This window comes from Hyla sarda, chromosome 6 (genome assembly GCF_029499605.1).
Source record: "Hyla sarda isolate aHylSar1 chromosome 6, aHylSar1.hap1, whole genome shotgun sequence".
Lineage (NCBI taxonomy): Eukaryota > Metazoa > Chordata > Amphibia > Anura > Hylidae > Hyla > Hyla sarda.
In genome coordinates, this window is record NC_079194.1 from 30,653,195 (window position 1) to 30,676,758 (window position 23,564).

The window sequence follows — 23,564 nt, forward strand, 5'->3', positions numbered from 1 at the left end:
GATTAAGCTGTCAGAATATGAAGGGGAATCAATATGCCCAGTGCCAGCTCCGTCCCAGTAATGTGACAGTCACACAAGCTGCTGGGAATCCCTTGAATAATTCACTTTTTTAAAATTCTTTCTTTCTTTTTTTTTTATATAGGGTGAAATCGGAGAACCTGGTCAAAAGGGAGGCAAGGGGGATAAAGGCGAGCAGGTGAGTGTACAAATCGGCCAGGCACAAACTGTGACCCGGTAGATATTGCAAAACTACAACTCCCAGCATGCCAGGACAGCCAACGGCAAAACCTCAACGCACACTCCAGCACACAGAAGAGGAAAAAAAAACCCCTGTGGATGAAACCTCTAGGGCAGTGTTTCCCAATCACGGTGCCTCCAGCTGTTGCAAAACTACAACTCTCAGCATGTCCGGACAGCCAACGGCAAAACCTAACGAACAAAAAGTCATCCTCCAGCACACAGAAGAGGAAAAAAACCCTGTGGATGAAACCTCTAGGGCAGTGTTTCCCAATCACGGTGCCTCCAGCTGTTGCAAAACTACAACTCTCAGCATGTCCGGACAGCCAACGGCAAAACCTAACAAACAAAAAGTCATCCTCCAGCACACAGAAAATGAAAAACCCCTGTATAGGAAACCTCTAGGATAGTGTTTCCCAAGCAAGGTGCCTCCAGCTGTTGCAAAACTACAACTCCCAGCATGCCCGGACAGCCGTTGGCTGTCCGGGCATGCTGGGAATTGTAGTTTTGCAACGTGGCTGCTTATTTTATTGTTCTGCAACATTATTGAAATACGAAACTGGCAGATCAATGTATACCAATGGACCCCATTGACTTTTGTCCACCGGACAAAATTGCTCAGCATGTTGCACTAAGGCTGGGTTCACACTGCCGAATTTCTGCCGAAGATCGAGCCGGCGGCGCTAGGACCGAACCGACTGCATTGCTGCCCCCATAGACTGCAATGCATTTCTGGGTGGATCTTTTGGGAGATCTGCTCAGAAATGCATTGCCATCTATGGGGATGGTAATGTTGTCTGCACGGTCCTAGTGCCGCCGGCTCGATCTCCGGCAGAAATTCTGCCCAGAAATTCCACAGTGTGAACCCAGCCTAAGGTCTCACTCAGACTATGGAACCTCTGCCTGGAGATTCCGTCAGCAGTGGGAACGCCAAAATCCACGTGGAACTGCACCTTTACCATTTGAAGGCAAATCAGTCTTCAGTCTTTATACTTGTGAAGTATCAACGAAGGCGTCAACGAAAAACCATTCACATCAAGGTTTTCTCTATACAAAATTAAATACATAAGTAAATAAGTCAACAATCTAACTTTTAACATGTGAAAAGTTTTGATCGGTCAGGGTCTCAGTGCTTAGATCTCCACCAATTTTGGAGAACCAGCAGAGAGAAGTGTGCAGCAGTGAGCTTCACTACCTGGATCCTAGTGATCTCCATCCTACAGTACCATTATATAAGGCTAGGTTCACACTGCGGAATCTCCGGGCAGATCATTTTTGCCCAGAGATTCCGAGTGCGTCCAGCACCGACTGAATCAGTCGGCGCTAGGACCGCGCGGACACTGCAGTCTCCAATAGACTGCAATGTGTTCCGCGAGTATTTCCGCCTGAAGAATTTCTGTGAGAAATCCACCCTCAGATATGATGATGATCCATATTGGGGGAGATTTATCAAAACCTGCGTAGAGGAAGAGTGGTGGTGTTGCCTATAGCAGCCAATCAGATTGCTTCTTTCATTTTTCCCTCTTTAAAACTGAAAGAAGCAATCTGATTGGTTGCTATGGGCAACTGCACAGGTTTTGATAAATCTTTCCCATTGGAAATCAACTGGCTCCAGAAAGTTAAACAGATTTGTAAATTACTTCTATTCAAAAATCTTCATCCTTTCAATAATTATCAGCTGCTGAAGTTGAGTTGTTGTTTTCTGTCTGGCAACCGTGCTCTCTGCTGACATCTCTGCTTGTCTCGGGAACTGCACAGAGTAGAAGAAGTTTGCTATGGGGATTTGCTTTTACCCTGGACAGTTCCCGAGACAGGCGTCATCAGAGAGCACTTAGACAGAAAAGAACAACTCAACTTCAGCAGCTCATAAGTACTGAAAGGATTACATTTTTTTTATAGAAGTAATCTACAAATCTGTTTAACTTTCTTGAGCCAGTTGATATATATATATATATATATATATATATATATATATATATATATATATATAAAGTTTATTTTCCTGGTTAACCCCTTTAAGGATTAGCGCCATTGAATAACAATGATACACAGCTACACAAATTATAGGGTCAATCTCAGAGTTCACTGTTAAAATACATTGTAATCTGATGTAGCTAAAAGCTGCGGCTAAAGTAACATTTAAGTCATTGGAATTTTTCACATAAATGATGGGTCTAAAATAGAAAATACATCCACGCTACTTGTAAAAACAAGTTGCAGCGGATTATAATTCCGTGCGGCTGACGGGGCACACACAGAGCCCTCTGGGTAATATCTTGATTTACTGACCACTTTAAGGTGTAAATTAAATCGTTCTAGCGTCATTTTCTGTTTTCTTTCCCTCTCTTTTTTAGGGTCCTCCCGGACCAGCCGGTCTGCAAGGCCCAGTCGGAGCTCCAGGTCCAGCTGTAAGTAATATAATAATGTAATAATGACATTTCAGAATGCCAACGGGAAAAAAAAATTGCAATTTAACGCAGCTGAGGATTTATGGAATACATAGCACTTTACTAGTCTATTCCTCCCTGGTATGTTACGCATTGTAAACCCGGACAAAATATCAAATGCATATGAGATGTGAAGGCTATTAATCTATGTACGGGTGATGGAGTATTATAGTGTGTGAGTCAACATTGCTAAAATATTCCATTATAAAGGCGTCTGAACTTATGTGCTTGCGCTGAGTACAAGGAGATACGTTTTCAGGAAAAGAAAACCATATGTATACAGTGATCCCTCAACTTACAATGGCCTCAACATACAATTGTTTCAACATACAATGGTCTTTTCTGAACCATTGTAACTTGAAACTAGACTCAACATACAATGTACAGACAGTCCAGATCTGCGAAACCTGTCAATGGCTGGAAGAGCCGACCAATCAGAATGGGCATTCACTGGTAAAACCCCTGTATTACTGAAGTGCATGCACTGACTGGTGTCTGGTAGCGCCCCCTACAGTACAGGGAGGTATTACATGTTCTATACTCTTTACCTGTATTACTGAAGTGCATGCACTGACTGGTGTCTGGTAGCGCCCCCTACAGTACAGGGAGGTATTACATGTTCTGTACTACTCTTTACCTGTATTACTGAAGTGTATACACTGACTGGTGTCTGGTAGCGCCCCCTACAGTACAGAGAGGTATTACATGTTCTGTACTCTTTACCTGTACCAGGGTTAGCTGCTCCTTTGGACACCAGGTGAGGGCGGCTCCATGCTACATTTTTAGGACACTGTACTGTACAGGACCCTGAAGAAGCTCCTGTCCTCTACATAGACAGTGATTACAGCTCCCAGCAGATCTTTATTACTTTTATATGTAAGGATTTGCTTTATCTCTATTAGTTTTCTACTTATTTTTCTTTAAAGGAGTACTCCAGCGCAAAATAACTTATCCCCTATCCAAAGGATAGGGGATATGTTATAGATCTCGGGGGGGCCGAGCACTGGGGCCCCCCGGGATCTCCTGGACGGGGCCGTGGCAGTCTGCCAGAAGTGAAGTTTCGTCCCCAGCAGAAAGCCGCGGAAGACACACCCCCTCCATGTATCTCTATGGGATTCATGGAGGGGGCGTGTCGGCCGCTGCATCATGCGGATAGGGGATAAGTTATTTTGCACTATAGATGTCCTTTAATCCTCACTTTTTCCTATTTTTGGATGACATTTTGGTGGCTTCAGAACCAATTACCAGGTTTCCATAGAGTTATGGTCTCAATATACAATGGTTTCAACATACAATGGTTGTTTTGGAACCAATCAATATTGTAACTTGAGGGAACGCTGTTTTAGCCAAATCAGATTCTCCTCCAAATGGACGAGGTGCACCTTCATAGACGACAGCTTTCTACTGATGGGCGAATCTTCCTTTTGGAGGGGACTCTGGTTCCCATGCTACATTTCCTTCAAATGAGACTTTTTTCCTTCAAATAAATATCCATAGTTAAAGGGGTACTCCACTGGAAAAAATATTTATTTTTAAATCAACTGCTGCCAAAAAGTTAAACAGATTTGTAAATTACTTCTATTAAAAAAAATCTTAACCCTTCCAGTACTTATCAGCTGTTGTATACTACATAGGAAATTATTTTATTTTTGGATTTCTTTTCTGTCATGACCACAGTGCTCTCTGCTGACACCTCTGTCCATGTCAGCAACTGTCCAAAGCAGTAGAAAATCCCCATAGCAAACATATGCTGCCCTGGACAGTTCCTAAAATGGACAGAGATGTCAGCAGAGAGCACTGTGGTCAGACAGAAAGGAAATCCCCAAAGAAATGAATTTCCTCTTTAGTATACAGCCGCTAATAAGTACTGGAAGGATTCAAAAAATTTAATAGAAGTCATTTACTAATCTATTTAACTTTCTGGCACCAGTTGATAAAAAAAAAAAAATAGATAAATATATATATATATATATATATATATATATATATATATATATATATATATAGTTTTCCACCGGAGTACCCCTTCATACAGATTTGTAAATTACTTCTATTTAAAAAATCTTAATCTTTCCAGTACTTATCAGCTGCTGTTATGATCCACAGGAAGTTATTTTCTTTTTGATTTTCCTTTCTTTCTGACCACAGTGCTCTCTGCTGACACCTCTGTCCATTTTAGGAACTGCCTGGAGCAGGAGAGGTTTGCTATAGACAGTTCCTAAAATGGTCAGAGGTGTCAGCAGAGAGCACTGTGGTCAGACAGAAAGGAAATTCAAAAAGAAAAGAACTTCCTGTGAATCACAACAGCAGCTGATAAGTATTGGAAGGATTAAGATTTTTTAATAGAAGTAATTTACAAATATGTTTATCTTTCTGGCACCAGTTTATAAAAAATAAATAAATAAATGTTTTCCAGTGGAGTACCCCTTTAATGTAGTAAGGTGAAATAAGACATAGCTCCTTCAAGTTCAACCTAGTATACTGCAGTGTTGACCTCCGATGAGTGGGGGATGGCCCCTGTTATAGATCAAAGCGATAATTGTACATATCTCTGCACTCAGATAGTATTAAAGGTTGGGACTACTGAACATGGCTGGATAGCCTATAAAGAATAGCCAGTCATCAGTCATTGATCTTATCGTCCTTCAGAGCTTTCATTAGATTCTCTGTTTGATGTTCTATTATGGAGGATAACATATATTCTGTAAGATTTTACTCATCTGGTCAATTGAAGACGCCTACGGCTCCTGAAATAATCTCTCCAAAGTCCATGAGTACATTAAAGGGGTACTCCGGTGAAAAACTTTTTTTTTTTTTCTTTTAAGTCAACTGGTGCCAGAAAGTTAAACAGATTTGTAAATTAATATAGAAAGAAAAAGGAATGTCCGGCACTGCTGTAGCTGGTAGATATTGGATGACGGTACAAGGTATAAGGTCCAAGAGAACTGAGAATGGAGGAAAGGTGGTGCTCTGACTGCAATGAAAGTGCAATAATCCAACGATGTAGAAGTAAAGAAACACAATCGACACTCACCGGTCTTCTCCAAAAATTACTTCTTTAATGCAAAATACTCACATAGAACTTCGACAATCCCCTATTGTTGAAGTTCTATGTGAATATTTTGCATTAAAGAAGTCATTTTTTGAGAAGACCGGTGAGTGCCAATTGTGTTTCTCTACCTCTACATCGTTAGATTTGTAAATTACTTCTATTAAAAAATCTTAATCCTTCCTGTACTTATTAGCTGCTGAATACTACAGCGGAAATTCTTTTCTTTTTGGAACACAGAGCTCTCTGCTGACATCACGAGCACAGTGCTCTCTGCTGACATCTCTGTCCATTTTAGGAACTGTCCAGAACAGCGTATGTTTGCTATGGGGATTTCCTTTTACTCTGGACAGTTCCTAAAATGGACAGAGATGTCAGCAGAGAGCACTGTGCTCGTGATGTCAGCAGAGAGCTCTGTGTTTCAAACGGAAAATAATTGCCACTGTAGTATTCAGCAGCTTATAAGTACAGGAAGGATTAAAAATTTTTAATTTAAGTCATTTACAAATCTGTTTAACTTTCTGGCACCAGTTGATTAAAAAAAAAAAAGTTTTTCACCGGAGTACCCCTTTAAATGCCCTGTGATCAACCCATGATTATTGTAGACTTAGGTGTTTCCCATTTCGAACATGTTATTTTTGTTTTCCTTATTTCACTTAATGTTGGGTGCAAATATTCGCATTTCGAATTTTTATCCCGAATATCACAAATTTGTGAATATTGCGAATATATTCGCTATCTATTCGAAATTACGAATATTCACTTTTTTCCACATATTCGCATATTCCTTCTTTTCACTTGTGGGCCAATTAGAATGATGCAAATACACTTGTCAGAGGTTATCAACAACCAATAGTAAAGTTGCCCACCCCCTCACCATTTTCTTCCTCGAATATGCGAAATTCGTCTATATATTCGCGAAAAATATCGCAAATTCGAATATGGGCAATGCTGCTCATAACTAATTTCACTTTTCTATTCCTTATTTTTACAGGGATCTGATGGAGAACCCGGCCCAAGAGGTCAACAGGGAATGTTCGGGCAAAAGGGCGATGAAGGTGCTCGTGGTTTCCCAGGACCCCCTGGTCCGATTGGTCTTCAAGTGAGTATGATGATGACTGTAGACCAGTGTTTCCCAACCAGGGTGCCTCCAGCTGTTTCAAAACTACAACTCCCAGCATGCCCGGACAGCCTTTGGCTGTCCGGGCATGCTGGGAGTTGTAGTTTTGCAACAGCTGGAGGCACCCTGGTTGGGAAACACTGCTGTAGACATTTCCCTTACAAAGCCAACATCATACCATTACCATTTTTGTATTCATATACAGACTCCGTTCGCAACACATACCCCATAAAACCCTAACCCTATCCACTGGATGGGAAAATATTCTGTTTCTAACTCTTAGTAGGGTTTTCCAAGTTTAAACTTTTTCCAGCTACTGATCGTAAATTGGCACAAATAGCAACTTTACAACTCAATTTACAGGACCCCTATATATCGAGATTCGGCTGTAGGCCCACAAGACATGTGATGTAATGTGTCCTGTATACCAACAACAAGGATCAGATGGGCCACTGCCCAGTATAGGGATAGTATCAAGGCACGGTCTGTTTAACTACAGGGTCAAATAGACATTTAGTTTGTCAAAACACAGATCAAGGAGGGGGGGAGCAGACTTGCTATTTAGAGCTTGCAATGCATGCAGGGAAATAGAGACCAGTAGAGACTACAGACATACCCCTTACCAGTAGCCGAAGCATGCAAACAAATGGTGCTCAACGCAATCACAGACAATGATAATTACATCATTTTTTTTTACCTCACCCATTTACTTAAAGGGGTTCTCCACCATAAGGTGATTTTAGTACGTACCTGGCAGACAGTAATGGACATGCTTAGGAAGGATCTGAAGTTGTCTTGGGGCTAAATGGCTATATTGGGAGATTACCAGAACACTGTGTCTAGCTTTTTGTGAACTGGTATTTCCTGTTTGAGTTTTCTTCTTTTGCCTACAAATGCCATAATTCCATTTTCCTCCCTCCCACTCATCAGCCACCCCACCCATTGAAACATAAGTGAGCTGCATCCATTCAAAAGACCTGTGGTTTTCAATCAGGGTGCCTACAGCTGTTGCATTAGTTGCAGATTGATCTCTCTCCCACCAAGCGATCCCTCCACCCATTGAAGCAGACAGGCTCCCTGTCATCAGCTGACTAGTGATGTTAGGTCTCTGCCGCATTGCAACCCTGGAAAAATCTGAGACAACAGTCATTTTGTATGCTGGTAAAAATAAATATTGGGGTGAAAATCACAGAAGAATTGTGAGAAAACCGTCACACACAGGTACAGACACTATATTATGGACTACACTAACTTTACAGCCCCTGTAGCATAGTCAAATCAAAAAATTCCTGGAATACCCCTTTAATATTGGTGGCTTTAACTAACAGCACCCAATATTCTTATACCACATAGAGTTGATTTTCAACTGTGTAGTCACCACCGCCTAGTCCTCAATGGGGAGAATGCTCCACTAAATGCCCTATTCAAAGCAATGATCACCATCCCCTGATCGCACGTCCTATTTTTTTATTTATTATTTTAGACTGTCCTATCCTTTTATTTAAAAAAGTCGCTCCTCACTGTTGTTGAGGTGGCCATATCCCGTGCTGTCTAATGTTAAAGAGGCAGACAGGCTGTGGCCTCTTTAAGTCAGTAAGCAGTGGCTGCTGGTACTTTTGATGGGTGACTCCCCTGACGTTGCACTCTAAAGAGCGGAGCAGGAGAGTGCGACCCTGGATCCTGGCATGGACCCTGTATTGCGCAAAGGGGCGTTAACTACCAACCCAATCAACATCTGTGCTTTACTGGTCCTCTAATCTGTTTTTGATATCCCAATGTCCCGTTTTTGTCCCAAAGAAATACAGTCAGGCTATTCCGTAGACATATGGAATAGGGCCACCACTCTTCAGTGGTTTATAGGGCATTCTTCCTGTTGTGAACTGATCAGTGGGGACCACACAGTTGACAGCCCATGCGCTGTTAGTATATCAGGTATCAAAACAAATGGCAAGGATACCTAGCGAATGAGTAGGAGAGAATAGGAAAAAAAATACCAAAAAAAGCACAAGAGCCGAAGTTTTTCTAGGGTCCTCTATACGGGTCCTCTATACAGGGGTAATCCGCTGTCCCAGCTTTCGGAACATTTTGTTCTGAATGCTTGGAGCACGCGGCGGGGGTCGTGACATCACGGCCACGCCCATTCCATAGACTTGCAATGAGGGGATGTGGCGTGAAGTCATGAGGGGCGTGACCGTGACATCACAACCCCCCCCCCTCACTCACATACCCGACGTGTGCTTCACAGAGATCATGGTGGTCCTAGCCGCGGGACCCCTGTGATCAGACATCTTATCCCCTATCCTTTGGATAGGGGCTAAGAGGTCTAGGGGTGGAGTACCCCTTTAAGTCCTAATGCAGTAATATGACATTTTATAGGAACCTTCTTGTTCAAATATTTAAAAGCCACACATTACGGCTTTTATGAACACTTAAGACAAGAAGCATAAAAAAATAGAGATAAATAATGACGGCTTATGAGAGGAAAAATATAGGACAGAAAAGTAGGGACTCTGCAGTGCTACTAAATTATTGAACGTTGGCAAGCCCCGTATATATCTAACTCACTTGGGTTATACCGCTAATAAAGAACTGGGAACAGAATCTCAGTTTTGTTAAATGTCCCCCCGTCATATTCGCTCTTATCTGGTACAGGGCTGCCGAGTATACGGAGGATGTCCCCTCTCCTGAAATAGATAGCGATGCCCTCCTCGTATCCAGACAATCTGCTCTGCAAACCGGGAGCAGCGTGAATGTTTATGTATATATTCATTAGCAGCGAATGTGCGCTGGCATTTCTGGCATCTGATGAAGATATAACCGAGACACAGGAGGTGCCCCCCTGCCCTTAACAGATGAAATGTGTGCATGAGGAGATGGCATGGCCCACATGTGTGGGTATCAGCCTGGCTGAGCCTCAGTCGGCAGTCCTGGCAGGCTGAATAAATGGGCCATCAGCTTAGTAATCAGCACCATGCCAGCTGGCAGGGATTATTCTTGTGCCACTGCGCTCCAAGCAGAGAGTTACTGATGTTACAAAAGCCGGGTAGAAGGAACGTGCGGAAGATACCTCGACTATTGGCGGCTCATTTATTCGGAGACGTGTAGCTCATCAGTGTGAAAAGCAGAATACATTTCTGAGGAGCTTTTTCAATAGTAAGAAATTTTATATATATATATATATATATATATATATATATAATATTTCAGGATGTAGTATAAAAAGGCCAAGATACACTCATTGCTGTGTATATACAGGATGAGGACCATTACACCACAGTAGTGTTTCCCAACCAGGGTGCCCCTGAGCTATTGCAAAACTACAACTCTCAGCATGCCCAGGAATGCTGGGAGTTGTAGTTTTGCAACAGCTGGAGGTTCCCTAGTTGAGAAACACTGCACTAAGGGTTCGTTTACACGGTAAAGGAAGTTCTGTTGGTCTGTCTACACATCCTATTTTTCACTCCTGTAAAATGTCGGACACCCAACAGACCCAGGGCCAGCCCAAGACATTGTGCTGCCTGGGTCCAAGAGTGTAATGCCTCATATGCAGTGGGATTTATGTGGAGGCATGCGCATCTACTTACATCCTGCATGCACGTGTGCTGGCTGGGGGTTACTTAAAGGGGTACTCCACCCCTAGACATGTTATCCCCTATCCAAAGGATAAGGGTAACATGTCTGATGGTGGGGGGTCCGGCCGCTGGGACTTCCCATGATCTCCGGGCCTGCGATGCGGCGCTCATGAACACTGAAGCCTGGGGCAGTACACAGCCATTCCCCAGATTAGGTAGCATAGTTTCCCCACATTAGGTAGCATAGATTCCCCACATTAGGTAGCATATTTCCCCCACATTAGGTAGCATAGTTTTCCCACATTAGGTAGCATAGATTACCAACATTAGGTAGCATAGTTTCCCCACATTAGGTAGCATAGTTTCCCTACATTGGGTAGCATAGGTTCCCCACATAAGGTACCATAGTCCCCCCCCCCCCCCCCCCAGACACAGAGACACTAACAGACACACACACACATAGACACACACAGACAAACTTACCTGGCCTGTGCAGCGTTTCTCCTCTCCGGCGGAGGACTAACGAATGACGTCACTGATGTCCTACTGCGCAAGTCTGCGGAGTAACGTCACTTGCACAATGTCCCTCGTCAGACCAGGGTCACACCGTATCACACCGTTAGGTGCTCCGTCGGGCCCCTACGACCGTAGGTTGGGCGTAGGGACACAGCCATATCACACCGTTAGGTGCTTCGTCAGGCCTCTACGACCGTAGGTAGGGCATTGGGCCACAGCCGTATCACACTGTTAGGTGCTTTGTCAGGCCCCTATGACCGTAGGTAGGGCATTGGGCCACAGCCGTATCACACCGTTAGGTGCTTTGTCAGGCCCTTACGACCATAGGTAGGGCATCGGGCCACAGCCGTATCACACCATTAGGTGCTTCATCAGGCCCCTACGACCGTAGGTAGGGCATCGGGCCACAGCAGTATCACACCGTTAGGTGCTCCGTCAGGCCCCTACGACCGTAGGTAGGGCGTAGGGCCACAGCCATATCACACCGTTAGGTGCTTCGTCAGGCCCCTTCGACTGTAGGTAGGGCATTGGGCCACAGCCGTATCACACTGTTAGGTGCTTTGTCAGGCCCTTACGACCGTAGGTAGGGTGTTGGGCCACAGCCGTATCACACCGTTAGTTGCTTTGTCAGGCCCTTACGACCATAGGTAGGGCATCGGGCTACAGCCGTATCACACCATTAGGTGCTTCATCAGGTCCCTACGACTGTAGGTAGGGCATCGGGCCACAGCAGTATCACACCGTTAGGTGCTTCGTCATGACCTGATGCCTGATTCCCCCGTTTCCATCTGCCCCCTCCCTTCTTGTTCACCAAATGGACGTGAACTGAAGCATCCTGCTGCTATCAACCTTAACGGGTGAGTTGCTCCGCACCTTTCTCTTCAGTGTATGCATTGTTCATTCATCCTTTTAATGCGTGCAGCACCACCATTAGCAACATACGTTTTCTTGCTTTCTCAAATCAGCCAAACTAGAGTCTCCACCAAAAGGTCACCCATCTCTATAAAACTGTTTTCAGAGATGTCGCACCTTATCCCTATGTATTAGGGTGCTAGTTGGCTAGATGCAGGGGCGTAGCTATAGAGGTAGCAGTTGCCTTGTTGTCTAAGGGGGCCCCAAAGCACATCTTCCCCATAAGAGAGCAGTATTATAATTGGCATATGGGGCTATCTTGCAGGTTTTGCATCAGGGCCCAGAAGCTACAAGCTCCGCCTCTGGCTGGATGTATACATATAGGTGTCTATTTTGTTAGTGTAAACTCTTAATACAAGATAGTTCTCTTCCTTCTGGAGGGAACTAATTAGCAAATTTTTTCCCCCCATGGAGCATTGCCTGAAAATAAGTCTCTGTACGCCAAGTGGATCTCTTCAATGAGAATCATCTCTACTTGTTTACCGAGCGATGCGATAACCTTCAGCGGTCGAGGTTCCTGAGTAATAGCCCCCTCTTCTGATCCAGTTCTGTTGGAGGGCTCTGCCAAACCTCCACCACCTGTTTGAAGTCCCGATCAAAAAATACATCAGAATTTTTCTGAACAGTTTCCAAATTTGAAATCAGCAGCAACAAAGGCATCTGGCAGCTATTTGTTAAAATAAAAATAATTTATAATTTTATTTTTATTTTTTTTTAAGTGAAATTTTTTTTCCCTTGTATTAAGAGACTTTATTTTTATTCCCGTAAAGCAGTGTTCTTCACACTGCAGCCTTCCAGCTGTTGCAACACTACAACTCCCAGCATGCTGGGAGTTATAGTTTTGCAACAGCTGGAGGGCCACAGTTTCGAGACCACTGCTTTAAAGTAAAGAAATATCTCACTTTTTTTTTTATCTCATTTTTTTATTTTTTTATTTAAAGAATCATAAACAATGGTTATTTTTTTTTAATTATTATTATTAATTTATTTATTTTATTTATTATTATAAATGTATTAATCTATTTATTTATTTAATATTTATTTATTTTATTTATTTATGTATTTATTTGTAGATTTATTTCTTTATATATTTATTTTTGTTTATGTATTTATTATTTGTTTATTTATTTATTTGAAAGCCGATCTTAAAAATGTAAAATTCTGACTCGGTGATGAAGATAAAGCTCCGCTTCGTGCACAATGCAGATTTACATTTTTAAATATAATATCTCGCCTGTAGCAGCGGAGGGGACAATGAGTGATGCGCCTTTCCTTCTTGCCAGTAGCAGCTTCACATATCATCCGTCTGACCCAGCAGGACATAAATTATTAACCGTGCTCGCACTACAACTGCTGTGTACAGTTTTCATCATCCGTTTACAGCCGCCAACATCCTGCGGCCAACATGGCATTTGTATCCCTTAGTGGAACTATGGCTGAAGGATTGATAGCTAAATATTGGAGAAACGCTGCATGCCGCTCGCCACTTCACACCCAATTGTTATAGAAGGTTTATATTATGCATGTGTGAACTGTGTAGTTTTCACTCTAGTTTTGCTATACTTCTTCAGGAGATATATATATATATATATATATATATATATATATATATATATATATATACCTGAGTACCCAGTATTGTCCGCTCTTTCTACCTAAGTCTTTGGGGAAAGGAAAAGCAATGTGATGCTCTTGTCCTCATATCTCGTCCTCATATCCTGACCTTCTGTGTCCTCATATATTTTCCTCATATACTGACCTCATTTCGCATCCTCATATTCCGTCCTCATATACTGTCCTTATATCTCGATCTCATATCCCAACCTCATATCCCGTCCTCATATCCTGTCCTTATATTCCATCTTCATATCCCGACCTCATATCCCTTCTGTCACGATGCCGGCTGGCAGGTAGTGGATCCTCTGTGCCAGAGAGGGATTGGCGTGGACCGTGCTAGTGGATCGGTTCTAAGTCACTACTGGTTTTCACCAGAGCCCGCCGCAAAGCGGGATGGTCTTGCTGCGGCGGTAGTGACCAGGTCGTATCCACTAGCAACGGCTCAACCTCTCTGGCTGCTGAAGATAGGCGCGGTACAAGGGAGTAGACAGAAGCAAGGTCGGACGTAGCAGAAGGTCGGGGCAGGCAGCAAGGATCGTAGTCAGGGGCAACGGCAGGAGGTCTGGAACACAGGCTAGGAACATACAAGGAAACGCTTTCACTGGCACGATGGCAACAAGATCCGGCAAGGGAGTGCAGGGGAAGTGAGGTGATATAGGGAAGTGCACAGGTGAACATGCCAATCAGCGGCGCAGTGGCCCTTTAAATCGCAAAGACCCGGCGCGCGCGCGCCCTAGGGAGCGGGGCCGCGCGCGCCGGGACAGGACCGACGGAGAGCGAGTCAGGTACGGGAGCCGGGGTGCGCATCGCGAGCGGGCGCTACCCGCATCGCGAATCGCATCCCGGCTGGAGGCGGTATCGCAGCGCCCCGGGTCAGTGGATCTGACCGGAGCGCTGCAGTGAGGAGAGTGTAGCGAGCGCTCCGGGGAGGAGCGGGGACCCGGAGCGCTCGGCGTAACAGTACCCCCCCCCTTGGGTCTCCCCCTCTTCTTAGAGCCTGAGAACCTGAGGAGCAGACTTTTGTCTAGGATATTGTCCTCAGGTTCCCAGGATCTCTCTTCTGGACCACAACCCTCCCAATCAACTAAAAAAAAAGTTTTCCCTCTGACCTTTTTTGATGCCAGAATCTCTTTGACGGAGAAGATGTCCGAGGAGCCGGAAACAGGAGTGGGGGGAACAGATTTGGGAGAGAAACGGTTGATGATAAGTGGTTTAAGAAGAGAAACGTGAAAGGCATTAGGAATATGAAGAGAAGGAGGAAGAAGAAGTTTGTAAGAGACAGGATTAATCTGGCACAAAATTTTGAAAGGACCAAGATAGCGTGGTCCCAACTTGTAGCTAGGGACACGGAAGCGGATATATTTAGCGGAGAGCCATACCTTGTCTCCAGGGGAAAAAATGGGAGGAGCTCTTCTTTTCTTATCCGCAAACTTCTTCATGCGTGATGAAGCCTGTAAGAGAGAATTTTGGGTCTCTCTCCATATGATGGAAAGATCACGAGAAATTTCATCCACAGCGGGCAGACCAGAGGGCAAGGGGGTAGGGAGGGGGGGAAGAGGGTGACGGCCGTACACCACAAAAAATGGGGATTTGGAGGAAGATTCAGAGACTCTGAAGTTATACGAGAATTCGGCCCATGGTAGAAGATCTGCCCAGTCATCCTGGCGGGAGGAAACAAAATGTCGTAAATAATCACCCAAGACCTGGTTAATTCTTTCTACTTGTCCATTGGATTGAGGATGATATGCAGAAGAAAAATTTAATTTAATCTTGAGTTGTTTACAGAGAGCCCTCCAGAATTTAGACACGAATTAGACGCCTCTATACGAGACGATCTGCGTAGGCAACCCGTGAAGACGAAAAATGTGTACAAAAAATTGTTTAGCCAACTGAGGCGCTGAAGGAAGACCAGGAAGAGGGATGAAATGTGCCATTTTGGAGAATCGATCAACGACCACCCAAATAACAGTGTTGCCACGGGATGGGGGTAAGTCAGTAATAAAATCCATACCAATCAGAGACCAAGGCTGTTCGGGGACAGGCAGAGGATGAAGAAAACCAGCGGGCTTCTGGCGAGGAGTCTTATCCCGGGCACAGATAGTGCAGGCTCGCACAAAGTCCACAACATCCGTCTCCAGAGTCGGCCACCAATAGAAGCGAGAGATGAGTTGCACAGATTTCTTGATGCCTGCATGACCTGCGAGATGGGAGGAGTGACCCCATTTGAGGATTCCGAGGCGTTGGCGTGGAGAAACGAAGGTCTTTCCTGGAGGAGTTTGCCTGATGGAGGCTGGAGAAGTGGAAATCAGGCAGTCAGGAGGAATGATGTGTTGCGGAGAGAGTTCAACTTCAGAAGCATCCGAGGAACGAGAGAGAGCATCGGCCCTAATGTTCTTATCGGCAGGCCGAAAGTGAATTTCAAAATTAAATCGGGCAAAGAACAGGGACCACCTGGCCTGGCGAGGATTCAGCCGTTGGGCAGACTGGAGGTAGGAGAGGTTCTTGTGGTCGGTGTAAATAATAACTGGAAATCTTGATCCCTCCAGCAGATGCCTCCATTCCTCAAGTGCTAATTTAATGGCTAGAAGCTCTCGATCCCCGATGGAGTAGTTCCTCTCCGCCGGAGAGAAGGTCCTAGAAAAAAAACCACAAGTAACAGCATGCCCGGAAGAATTTTTTTGTAGAAGGACAGCTCCAGCTCCCACTGAGGAGGCATCAACCTCCAATAGGAAGGGTTTAGATGGGTCAGGTCTGGAGAGCACAGGAGCCGAAGAAAAGGCAGACTTGAGCCGTTTAAAGGCGTCTTCCGCTTGAGGAGGCCAAGACTTGGGATCGGCATTTTTTTTGGTTAAAGCCACGATAGGAGCCACAACGGTAGAAAAATGTGGAATAAATTGCCTGTAATAATTGGCGAACCCCAAAAAACGTTGGATAGCACGGAGTCCGGAGGGGCGTGGCCAATCTAAAACGGCAGAGAGTTTGTCTGGATCCATTTGTAGTCCCTGGCCAGAGACCAAGTATCCTAGGAAAGGAAGAGATTGGCATTCAAACAGACATTTCTCTATTTTGGCATAGAGTTGATTATCACGAAGTCTCTGAAGAACCATACGGACATGCTGGCGGTGTTCTTCTAGATTGGCAGAAAAAATCAGGATATCGTCCAGATATACAACAACACAGGAGTATAAGAGATCACGAAAAATTTCATTAACAAAGTCTTGGAAGACGGCAGGGGCGTTGCACAGGCCAAAGGGCATGACCAGATACTCAAAGTGTCCATCTCTAGTGTTAAATGCCGTTTTCCATTCATCCCCCTCTCTGATGCGGATGAGATTATAAGCACCTCTTAAGTCCAGTTTGGTAAAGATGTGGGCACCTTGGAGGCGATCAAAGAGTTCAGAGATGAGGGGTAGGGGGTAGCGGTTCTTAACCGTGATTTTATTAAGACCGCGGTAGTCAATGCAAGGACGTAGAGAGCCATCTTTTTTGGACACAAAGAAAAATCCGGCTCCGGCAGGAGAGGAGGATTTACGGATAAAGCCCTTTTTTAAATTTTCCTGGACGTATTCAGACATGGCAAGAGTCTCTGGGGCGGACAGAGGATAAATTCTGCCCCGGGGTGGAGTAGTGCCCGGGAGGAGGTCGATAGGACAATCATAAGGCCTGTGAGGAGGTAGAGTCTCAGCTTGTTTTTTGCAAAAAACATCCGCAAAGTCCATATAGGCCTTAGGGAGGCCGGTTACAGGAGGAACCACAGAGTCACGGCAAGGGTTACTGGGAACCGGTTTTAGGCAGTCCTTGGAACAAGAGGGCCCCCAACTCTTGATCTCCCCAGTGGACCAATCCAGGGTTGGGGAATGAAGTTGAAGCCAGGGAAGTCCAAGGAGAATTTCAGAAGTGCAATTGGGGAGGACCAAAAGTTCAATCCTCTCGTGATGAGATCCGATGCACATTAGAAGGGGCTCCGTGCGGAAACGTATGGTACAGTCCAATCTTTCATTGTTTACACAATTGATGTAGAGGGGTCTGGCGAGACTGGTCACTGGGATGTTGAACCTGTTGACGAGAGAGGCCAAAATAAAATTTCCTGCAGATCCGGAGTCCAAGAAGGCCATAGTAGAGAAGGAGAAGGCAGAGGCAGATATCCGCACAGGCACAGTAAGACGTGGAGAAGCAGAGTAGACATCAAGGACTGTCTCACCTTTGTGCGGAGTCAGCGTACGTCTTTCCAGGCGGGGAGGACGGATAGGACAATCCTTCAGGAAGTGTTCGGTACTAGCACAGTACAGGCAGAGATTCTCCATGCGGCGTCGTGTCCTCTCTTGAGGTGTCAGGCGAGACCGGTCGACCTGCATAGCCTCCACGGCGGGAGGCACAGGAACAGATTGCAGGGGACCAGAGGAGAGAGGAGCCGGGGAGAAGAAACGCCTCGTGCGAACAGAGTCCATATCCTGGCGGAGCTCCTGACGCCTTTCGGAAAAACGCATGTCAATGCGAGTGGCTAGGTGAATGAAATCATGTAGATTAGCAGGGATTTCTCGTGCGGCCAGAACATCTTTAATGTTGCTGGATAGGCCTTTTTTAAAGGTCGCGCAGAGGGCCTCATTATTCCAGGATAATTCTGAAGCAAGAGTACGGAATTGTACGGCATACTCGCCAACGGAAGAATTACCCTGGACCAGGTTCAACAGGGCAGTCTCAGCAGAAGAGGCTCGGGCAGGTTCCTCAAAGACACTTCGGATTTCCGAGAAGAAGGAGTGTACAGAGGCAGTGACGGGGTCATTGCGGTCCCAGAGCGGTGTGGCCCAAGACAGGGCTTTTCCAGACAGAAGGCTGACTACGAAAGCCACCTTAGACCTTTCAGTAGGAAACTGGTCCGACATCATCTCCAAGTGCAGGGAAAATTGTGAAAGAAAGCCACGGCAAAACTTAGAGTCCCCATCAAATTTATCCGGCAAGGATAAACGTAGGCCGGAAGCGGCCACTCGCTGCGGAGGAGGTGCAGGAGCTGGCGAAGGAGATTGTTGCTGGAGTTGCGGTAATAGCTGCTGTAGCATCACGGTCAGTTGAGACAGCTGTTGGCCTTGTTGCGCTATCTGTTGTGACTGCTGGGCGACCACCGTGGTGAGGTCAGCGACAACTGGCAGAGGAACTTCAGCGGGATCCATGGCCGGATCTACTGTCACGATGCTGGCTGGCAGGTAGTGGATCCTCTGTGCCAGAGAGGGATTGGCGTGGACCGTGCTAGTGGATCGGTTCTAAGTCACTACTGGTTTTCACCAGAGCCCGCCGCAAAGCGGGATGGTCTTGCTGCGGCGGTAGTGACCAGGTCGTATCCACTAGCAACGGCTCAACCTCTCTGACTGCTGAGATAAGCGCGGTACAAGGGAGTAGACAGAAGCAAGGTCGGACGTAGCAGAAGGTCGGGGCAGGCAGCAAGGATCGTAGTCAGGGGCAACGGCAGGAGGTCTGGAACACAGGCTAGGAACATACAAGGAAACGCTTTCACTGGCACGATGGCAACAAGATCCGGCAAGGGAGTGCAGGGGAAGTGAGGTGATATAGGGAAGTGCACAGGTGAACATACTAATTGGAACCACTGCGCCAATCAGCGGCGCAGTGGCCCTTTAAATCGCAAAGACCCGGCGCGCGCGCGCCCTAGGGAGCGGGGCCGCGCGCGCCGGGACAGGACCGACGGAGAGCGAGTCAGGTACGGGAGCCGGGGTGCGCATCGCGAGCGGGCGCTACCCGCATCGCGAATCGCATCCCGGCTGGAGGCGGTATCGCAGCGCCCCGGGTCAGTGGATCTGACCGGAGCGCTGCAGTGAGGAGAGTGTAGCGAGCGCTCCGGGGAGGAGCGGGGACCCGGAGCGCTCGGCGTAACACCTTCCTCATATCCCGTCCTCATATCCCGTCCTTATATTCCATCTTCATTTCCCGACCTCATATCCCGACCTCGTATCCCGTCCTTATATTCCATCTTCATATCCCAACCTTATATCCTGTCCTCTTCTCTTGTCCTCATATCCCAACCACATATCCCAACCTCATATCCTGTCCTCTTTTCTTGTCCTCATATTCCATCCTCACGTACCGTCCTCATGTCCGTCCTTATATCTGGTCCTCATATCCCATCCTCATATCCTGTTTTCATATCCCAACCTCATGTCTCAATCTCATATCCAGTCCTCATATCCAGTCCTCATATCCCGTCATTATATCCAGTCCTCATATCCCATTCTCATATCCAGTCCTCATATCCCGACATTATATCCTGTCCTCATATTCCATCTTTATTTTCCGGCCTCATATCCCTTTACTGTTTGTAGTTGACCTATAAGTACTATGTATACCAAGTTTTATTGAAATATCTCCAAGTCATTTCAAAGTTATGCATAAAAATACGCACATACAGTAGATACATACATATATAGATTCATACAAACTTACACACATACATGCATTAAGTTTGATCTAATCTTACTTTATTACTTTTTTCAGGGTCTTCCCGGACCTCCAGGTGAAAAGGGAGAAAATGGGGATGTTGGTCCAATGGTAAGTCAACGTTATATGATGTAGACGTGTACAGTAAGTCACATTTGCCTTTTTTTAATGAATAATATGATAGTATTTCTAGGGCCGGCTTTGTCCTAAACAAAATTAACTCTTCGATTCTGTTGAACAGGGTCCACCTGGTCCCCCTGGTCCTAGAGGTCCTCAAGGTCCTAACGGTGCAGATGTAAGTAGTTGACATTGTATTCTAATTACTATTATTATTATTTTCATCGTCCTCCATTTATATGACTTTTAATCTTCCTGCAGGGTCCACAAGGTCCACCTGGGTCTATTGGCTCTCCCGGAGGTGTTGGTGAGAAGGTAGGTGGAAGAAAATACATAATCTTCCTGCATTGCTAGAAACGTCAGATTTGCCTGGAAAAAGCCCGGCATGCAGAACTTTTCTTCCTGTCAAAACAATGTATTAATTTTTAACCCTTCTTGGTGAACAGCATGGGCAGATACTATGGGGGTAGATTTATCAAGACCTGTCCAGAAGAAAAGTTGCTGAGTTGCCCATAGCAACCAATCAGATTGCTTCTGATTGGTTGCTATGGGCAACTCAGCAACTTTTCCTCTGGACAGGTTTTGATAAATCTCCCCCTATATGTGGTTGCCACTTATACTGACAAATGGGGCACAAAGGTTTCAGACACCCACAGTTCTTATCTTATCTTCTCCTGTCAGTGCAGACACTTTACTCCTCTACCTGTGTGGCGCCTCCACTCATATCAGTGCTGCACAGTCCTCCATATACTGCTGAGCACTGGAGTTGAGTTTAAAGGGGTACTCCGCTGGTCAACGTTTGGAACAAACTGTTCAGAACACTGGAGCCGGGAGCTCGTGATGTAATAGCCCTGCCCCCTCATGATGTCACACCCTGCCCTCTCAATGTAAGTCTATGGGAGGGGGCGTGACGGCTTGCATTGAGGGGGCGGAGCGTGACGTCATGAGGAAGCAGGTCTATGACGTCACGAGCTCCCGGTGCCAGCTCCACGGTTCAGAACAATTTGTTCCAAATGCTGAGCAGTGGAGTACTCCTTAGTTAACTTGGTGAGAGGAGCCACTTGACCCCTCTGCTTAAGGGGCCAGGTCACAGCTGTCACCTCTGTGACTCCTATAGCTATGCCACTGTAGGGCAGCTTTCTAGCAAGCCACTAAGGTGACCATTTTAGGTCCACATACCTCCTCCCAAATCGCTAAGGGTACTTTCAATTCTGCCACAGTGCTGGTGAGATAGGTGTCCTCAGGACTTTTGTTCTAGTAAAGATGACCATTGGACCAATTCACAATATTCTCGTTTTTTTTTTGCTGATTTCCATTAGGTAAATGCAATTTACTATCTGCAGCATTATGGTACACCACACTTTAGCACAGTTCCACCTGTTTCGGTTTCCCTTCTGTTCAGCGGGGCTGGCCTATATTTATGCAACTTACCATGTAGCAAGTTTGCCCAAAAGTCACATGTGAGGATGGCACACCACTGGCATGTCCCCTCCATGTGAGGCCGAGACCCCTTCCTGCCTCACTTATCTCTCCTTCAGGCTCTTTGGGATGGGAGGCGCACATGACCCTAATGTCATCCCCTTTTTTCTGCATAAATGGCGAATTTGCTGGATAATTCCCATTTATGCACAAAAATGAGTGACATTTGTGCATCTGCTCCACTGGTGTGACTTAAAAATGGTCCCCCATAGTGTTTTTATAGTCCACTATACTAAATGCGATATCATCCACCAATGAAGGAAACTTTCATATTCGTGTCCATCTTTACCTTTCCTCATGGCTCAACATACCGTATTCCAAAATGTATAATGACAAGAAAACATGATTTCCTGACACTCAGTCAGTAGGTGTTTATGCTATAGGTTACAAAATATGATCACCCAGTGGTTGTGATTGGAATTGCAGCCTGTTGTGGGTTTCACTAGCATATGACAATATTGGATTGCATTTTTATCATGAGAAATCAGAATCCTAACTCTAGGTTCAGATTGAGAAATTTTCTAGCGTAAATCTACTTAGAAATCACGCCTGAAAATTCCGGTGCGGCAGCCTTTCGGCGGAAGCACCCAGATGCACATTGCCATCAATGCATATCTGAGCGGTTCTAGTGCTGAATCAGTTGGCACTGTTTTGCACCGGGTGGACTTTTTGTAGTGCAAACTCAACCTTAAATGGGTTCTCCAGTGTAATTTTTTTTTTTAAATCAACTGATGCCAGAAAGTTAAACAGATTTGTAAACTACTTCTATTTAAAAATCTTAATCCTTCCAGTACTTATTAGCTGCTGTATAGTATAGAGGAAGTTTTTTAATTTTTTTTATTTCCTTTCTATCTGACCACAGTGCTCTCTGCTGACACCTCTGTACACGTCAGGAACTGTCCTGAGCAGGATAGGTTTGCTATGGGGAATTGCTCCTGCTCTGGACAGTTCCTGACATGGACAGAGGTGTCTGCAGTGAGCACTGTGGTCAGACAGAAAAGAAATTCAAAAAGAAAAGAACTTCAGTAGTATACCAATGAGTAGATAAGGCTGGGCACCACTGGCAACATATATATAACGAATGCAGCTGAAAAGGAGTGTGGTATAAGTCCTCGCAGGCCAGGACAGGGGTGCTTCACGTAGGACAATGTACAGATACAAAACACAAGAAGGAAAAAACGGAGCACACACCTGTAATTCCTGCTGCCACTAATTTATTCAAGGTTCATGCAGAACATATATAAGACTTCTTCCCCACAAAGGCGAGCAGAGATGGGAGGCAGGAACGTTCACCTGGACGACAGCCACTGTTTCACGCCATTGGCATTTTCTCAGGTTACGGTGACCTGAGGAAACACCAATGGCGTGAAACAGTGGCTGTCGTCCAGGTGTGCTCCATTTTTTCCTTCTTTCTATTGAAATTCTTCTGTAATATACAGCAGCTGATAAGTACTAGAAGGATTAAGATTTTTAAATAGAAGTAATTTACAAATCTGTTTAACTTCCTGGCACCAGTTGATTTAAAACATTTTTTTTTTCACCAGAGTACCCTTTTACTTTAAAGGGGTACTCTGCCCCCAGATGTGTTATCCCCATCCAAGTCTCCATGTCTGATGGGGGGGGGGGGGGGTCTGGCGCTGCGGCGTTCATGAATGGCTGTGTACTAGCCATCATGTCTTCTCCCATAGACATGAATAGAGGAGGCATGGCAGCTGTGTTCACCAGTCATCCGTTATGGAGCGCAGTACACTCTGTGCACCGGATGACTGGGGTGCCGCTGCAGAGATCGCAGGGGTCCGACCGCTAAGGACCTCCGCAATCTCTGCAGCGACACCCCAGTCCTTTGGATAGGGAATAACATGCCGCAACAACATTGCAGTTACGGAAATGTCACGGTTTATACATTTTTACCTGTTACAGAACTACGATTCCAAAAAAGCTGCAAGCAGACTCGCTCCTAGAAATCTTATTCTCCAGAGATACATTGTTGCCAAAACACAAGGAAACATGCAAATATTGCAGGTTTTAAACAGACCTTACAAATATTACAGGAC

General features: G+C 45.4%; 1 protein-coding gene across 7 annotated transcripts in view; it reads left to right on the plus strand.

Annotated features, from left to right (window-relative positions):
* The window catches only part of COL11A1 (collagen type XI alpha 1 chain), a 279,532-nt gene that overhangs the window by 222,683 nt on the left and 33,285 nt on the right, over positions 1 to 23,564 (plus strand). For all 7 annotated transcript variants that reach the window (XM_056523433.1, XM_056523427.1, XM_056523431.1 and 4 more), the window contains 6 exons: positions 143 to 196; positions 2,592 to 2,645; positions 6,728 to 6,835; positions 19,972 to 20,025; positions 20,156 to 20,209; positions 20,293 to 20,346. In XM_056523433.1, coding sequence (XP_056379408.1) covers positions 143 to 196; positions 2,592 to 2,645; positions 6,728 to 6,835; positions 19,972 to 20,025; positions 20,156 to 20,209; positions 20,293 to 20,346 — 378 coding nt within the window. The remainder of the gene's footprint in view (positions 1 to 142; positions 197 to 2,591; positions 2,646 to 6,727; positions 6,836 to 19,971; positions 20,026 to 20,155; positions 20,210 to 20,292; positions 20,347 to 23,564) is intronic.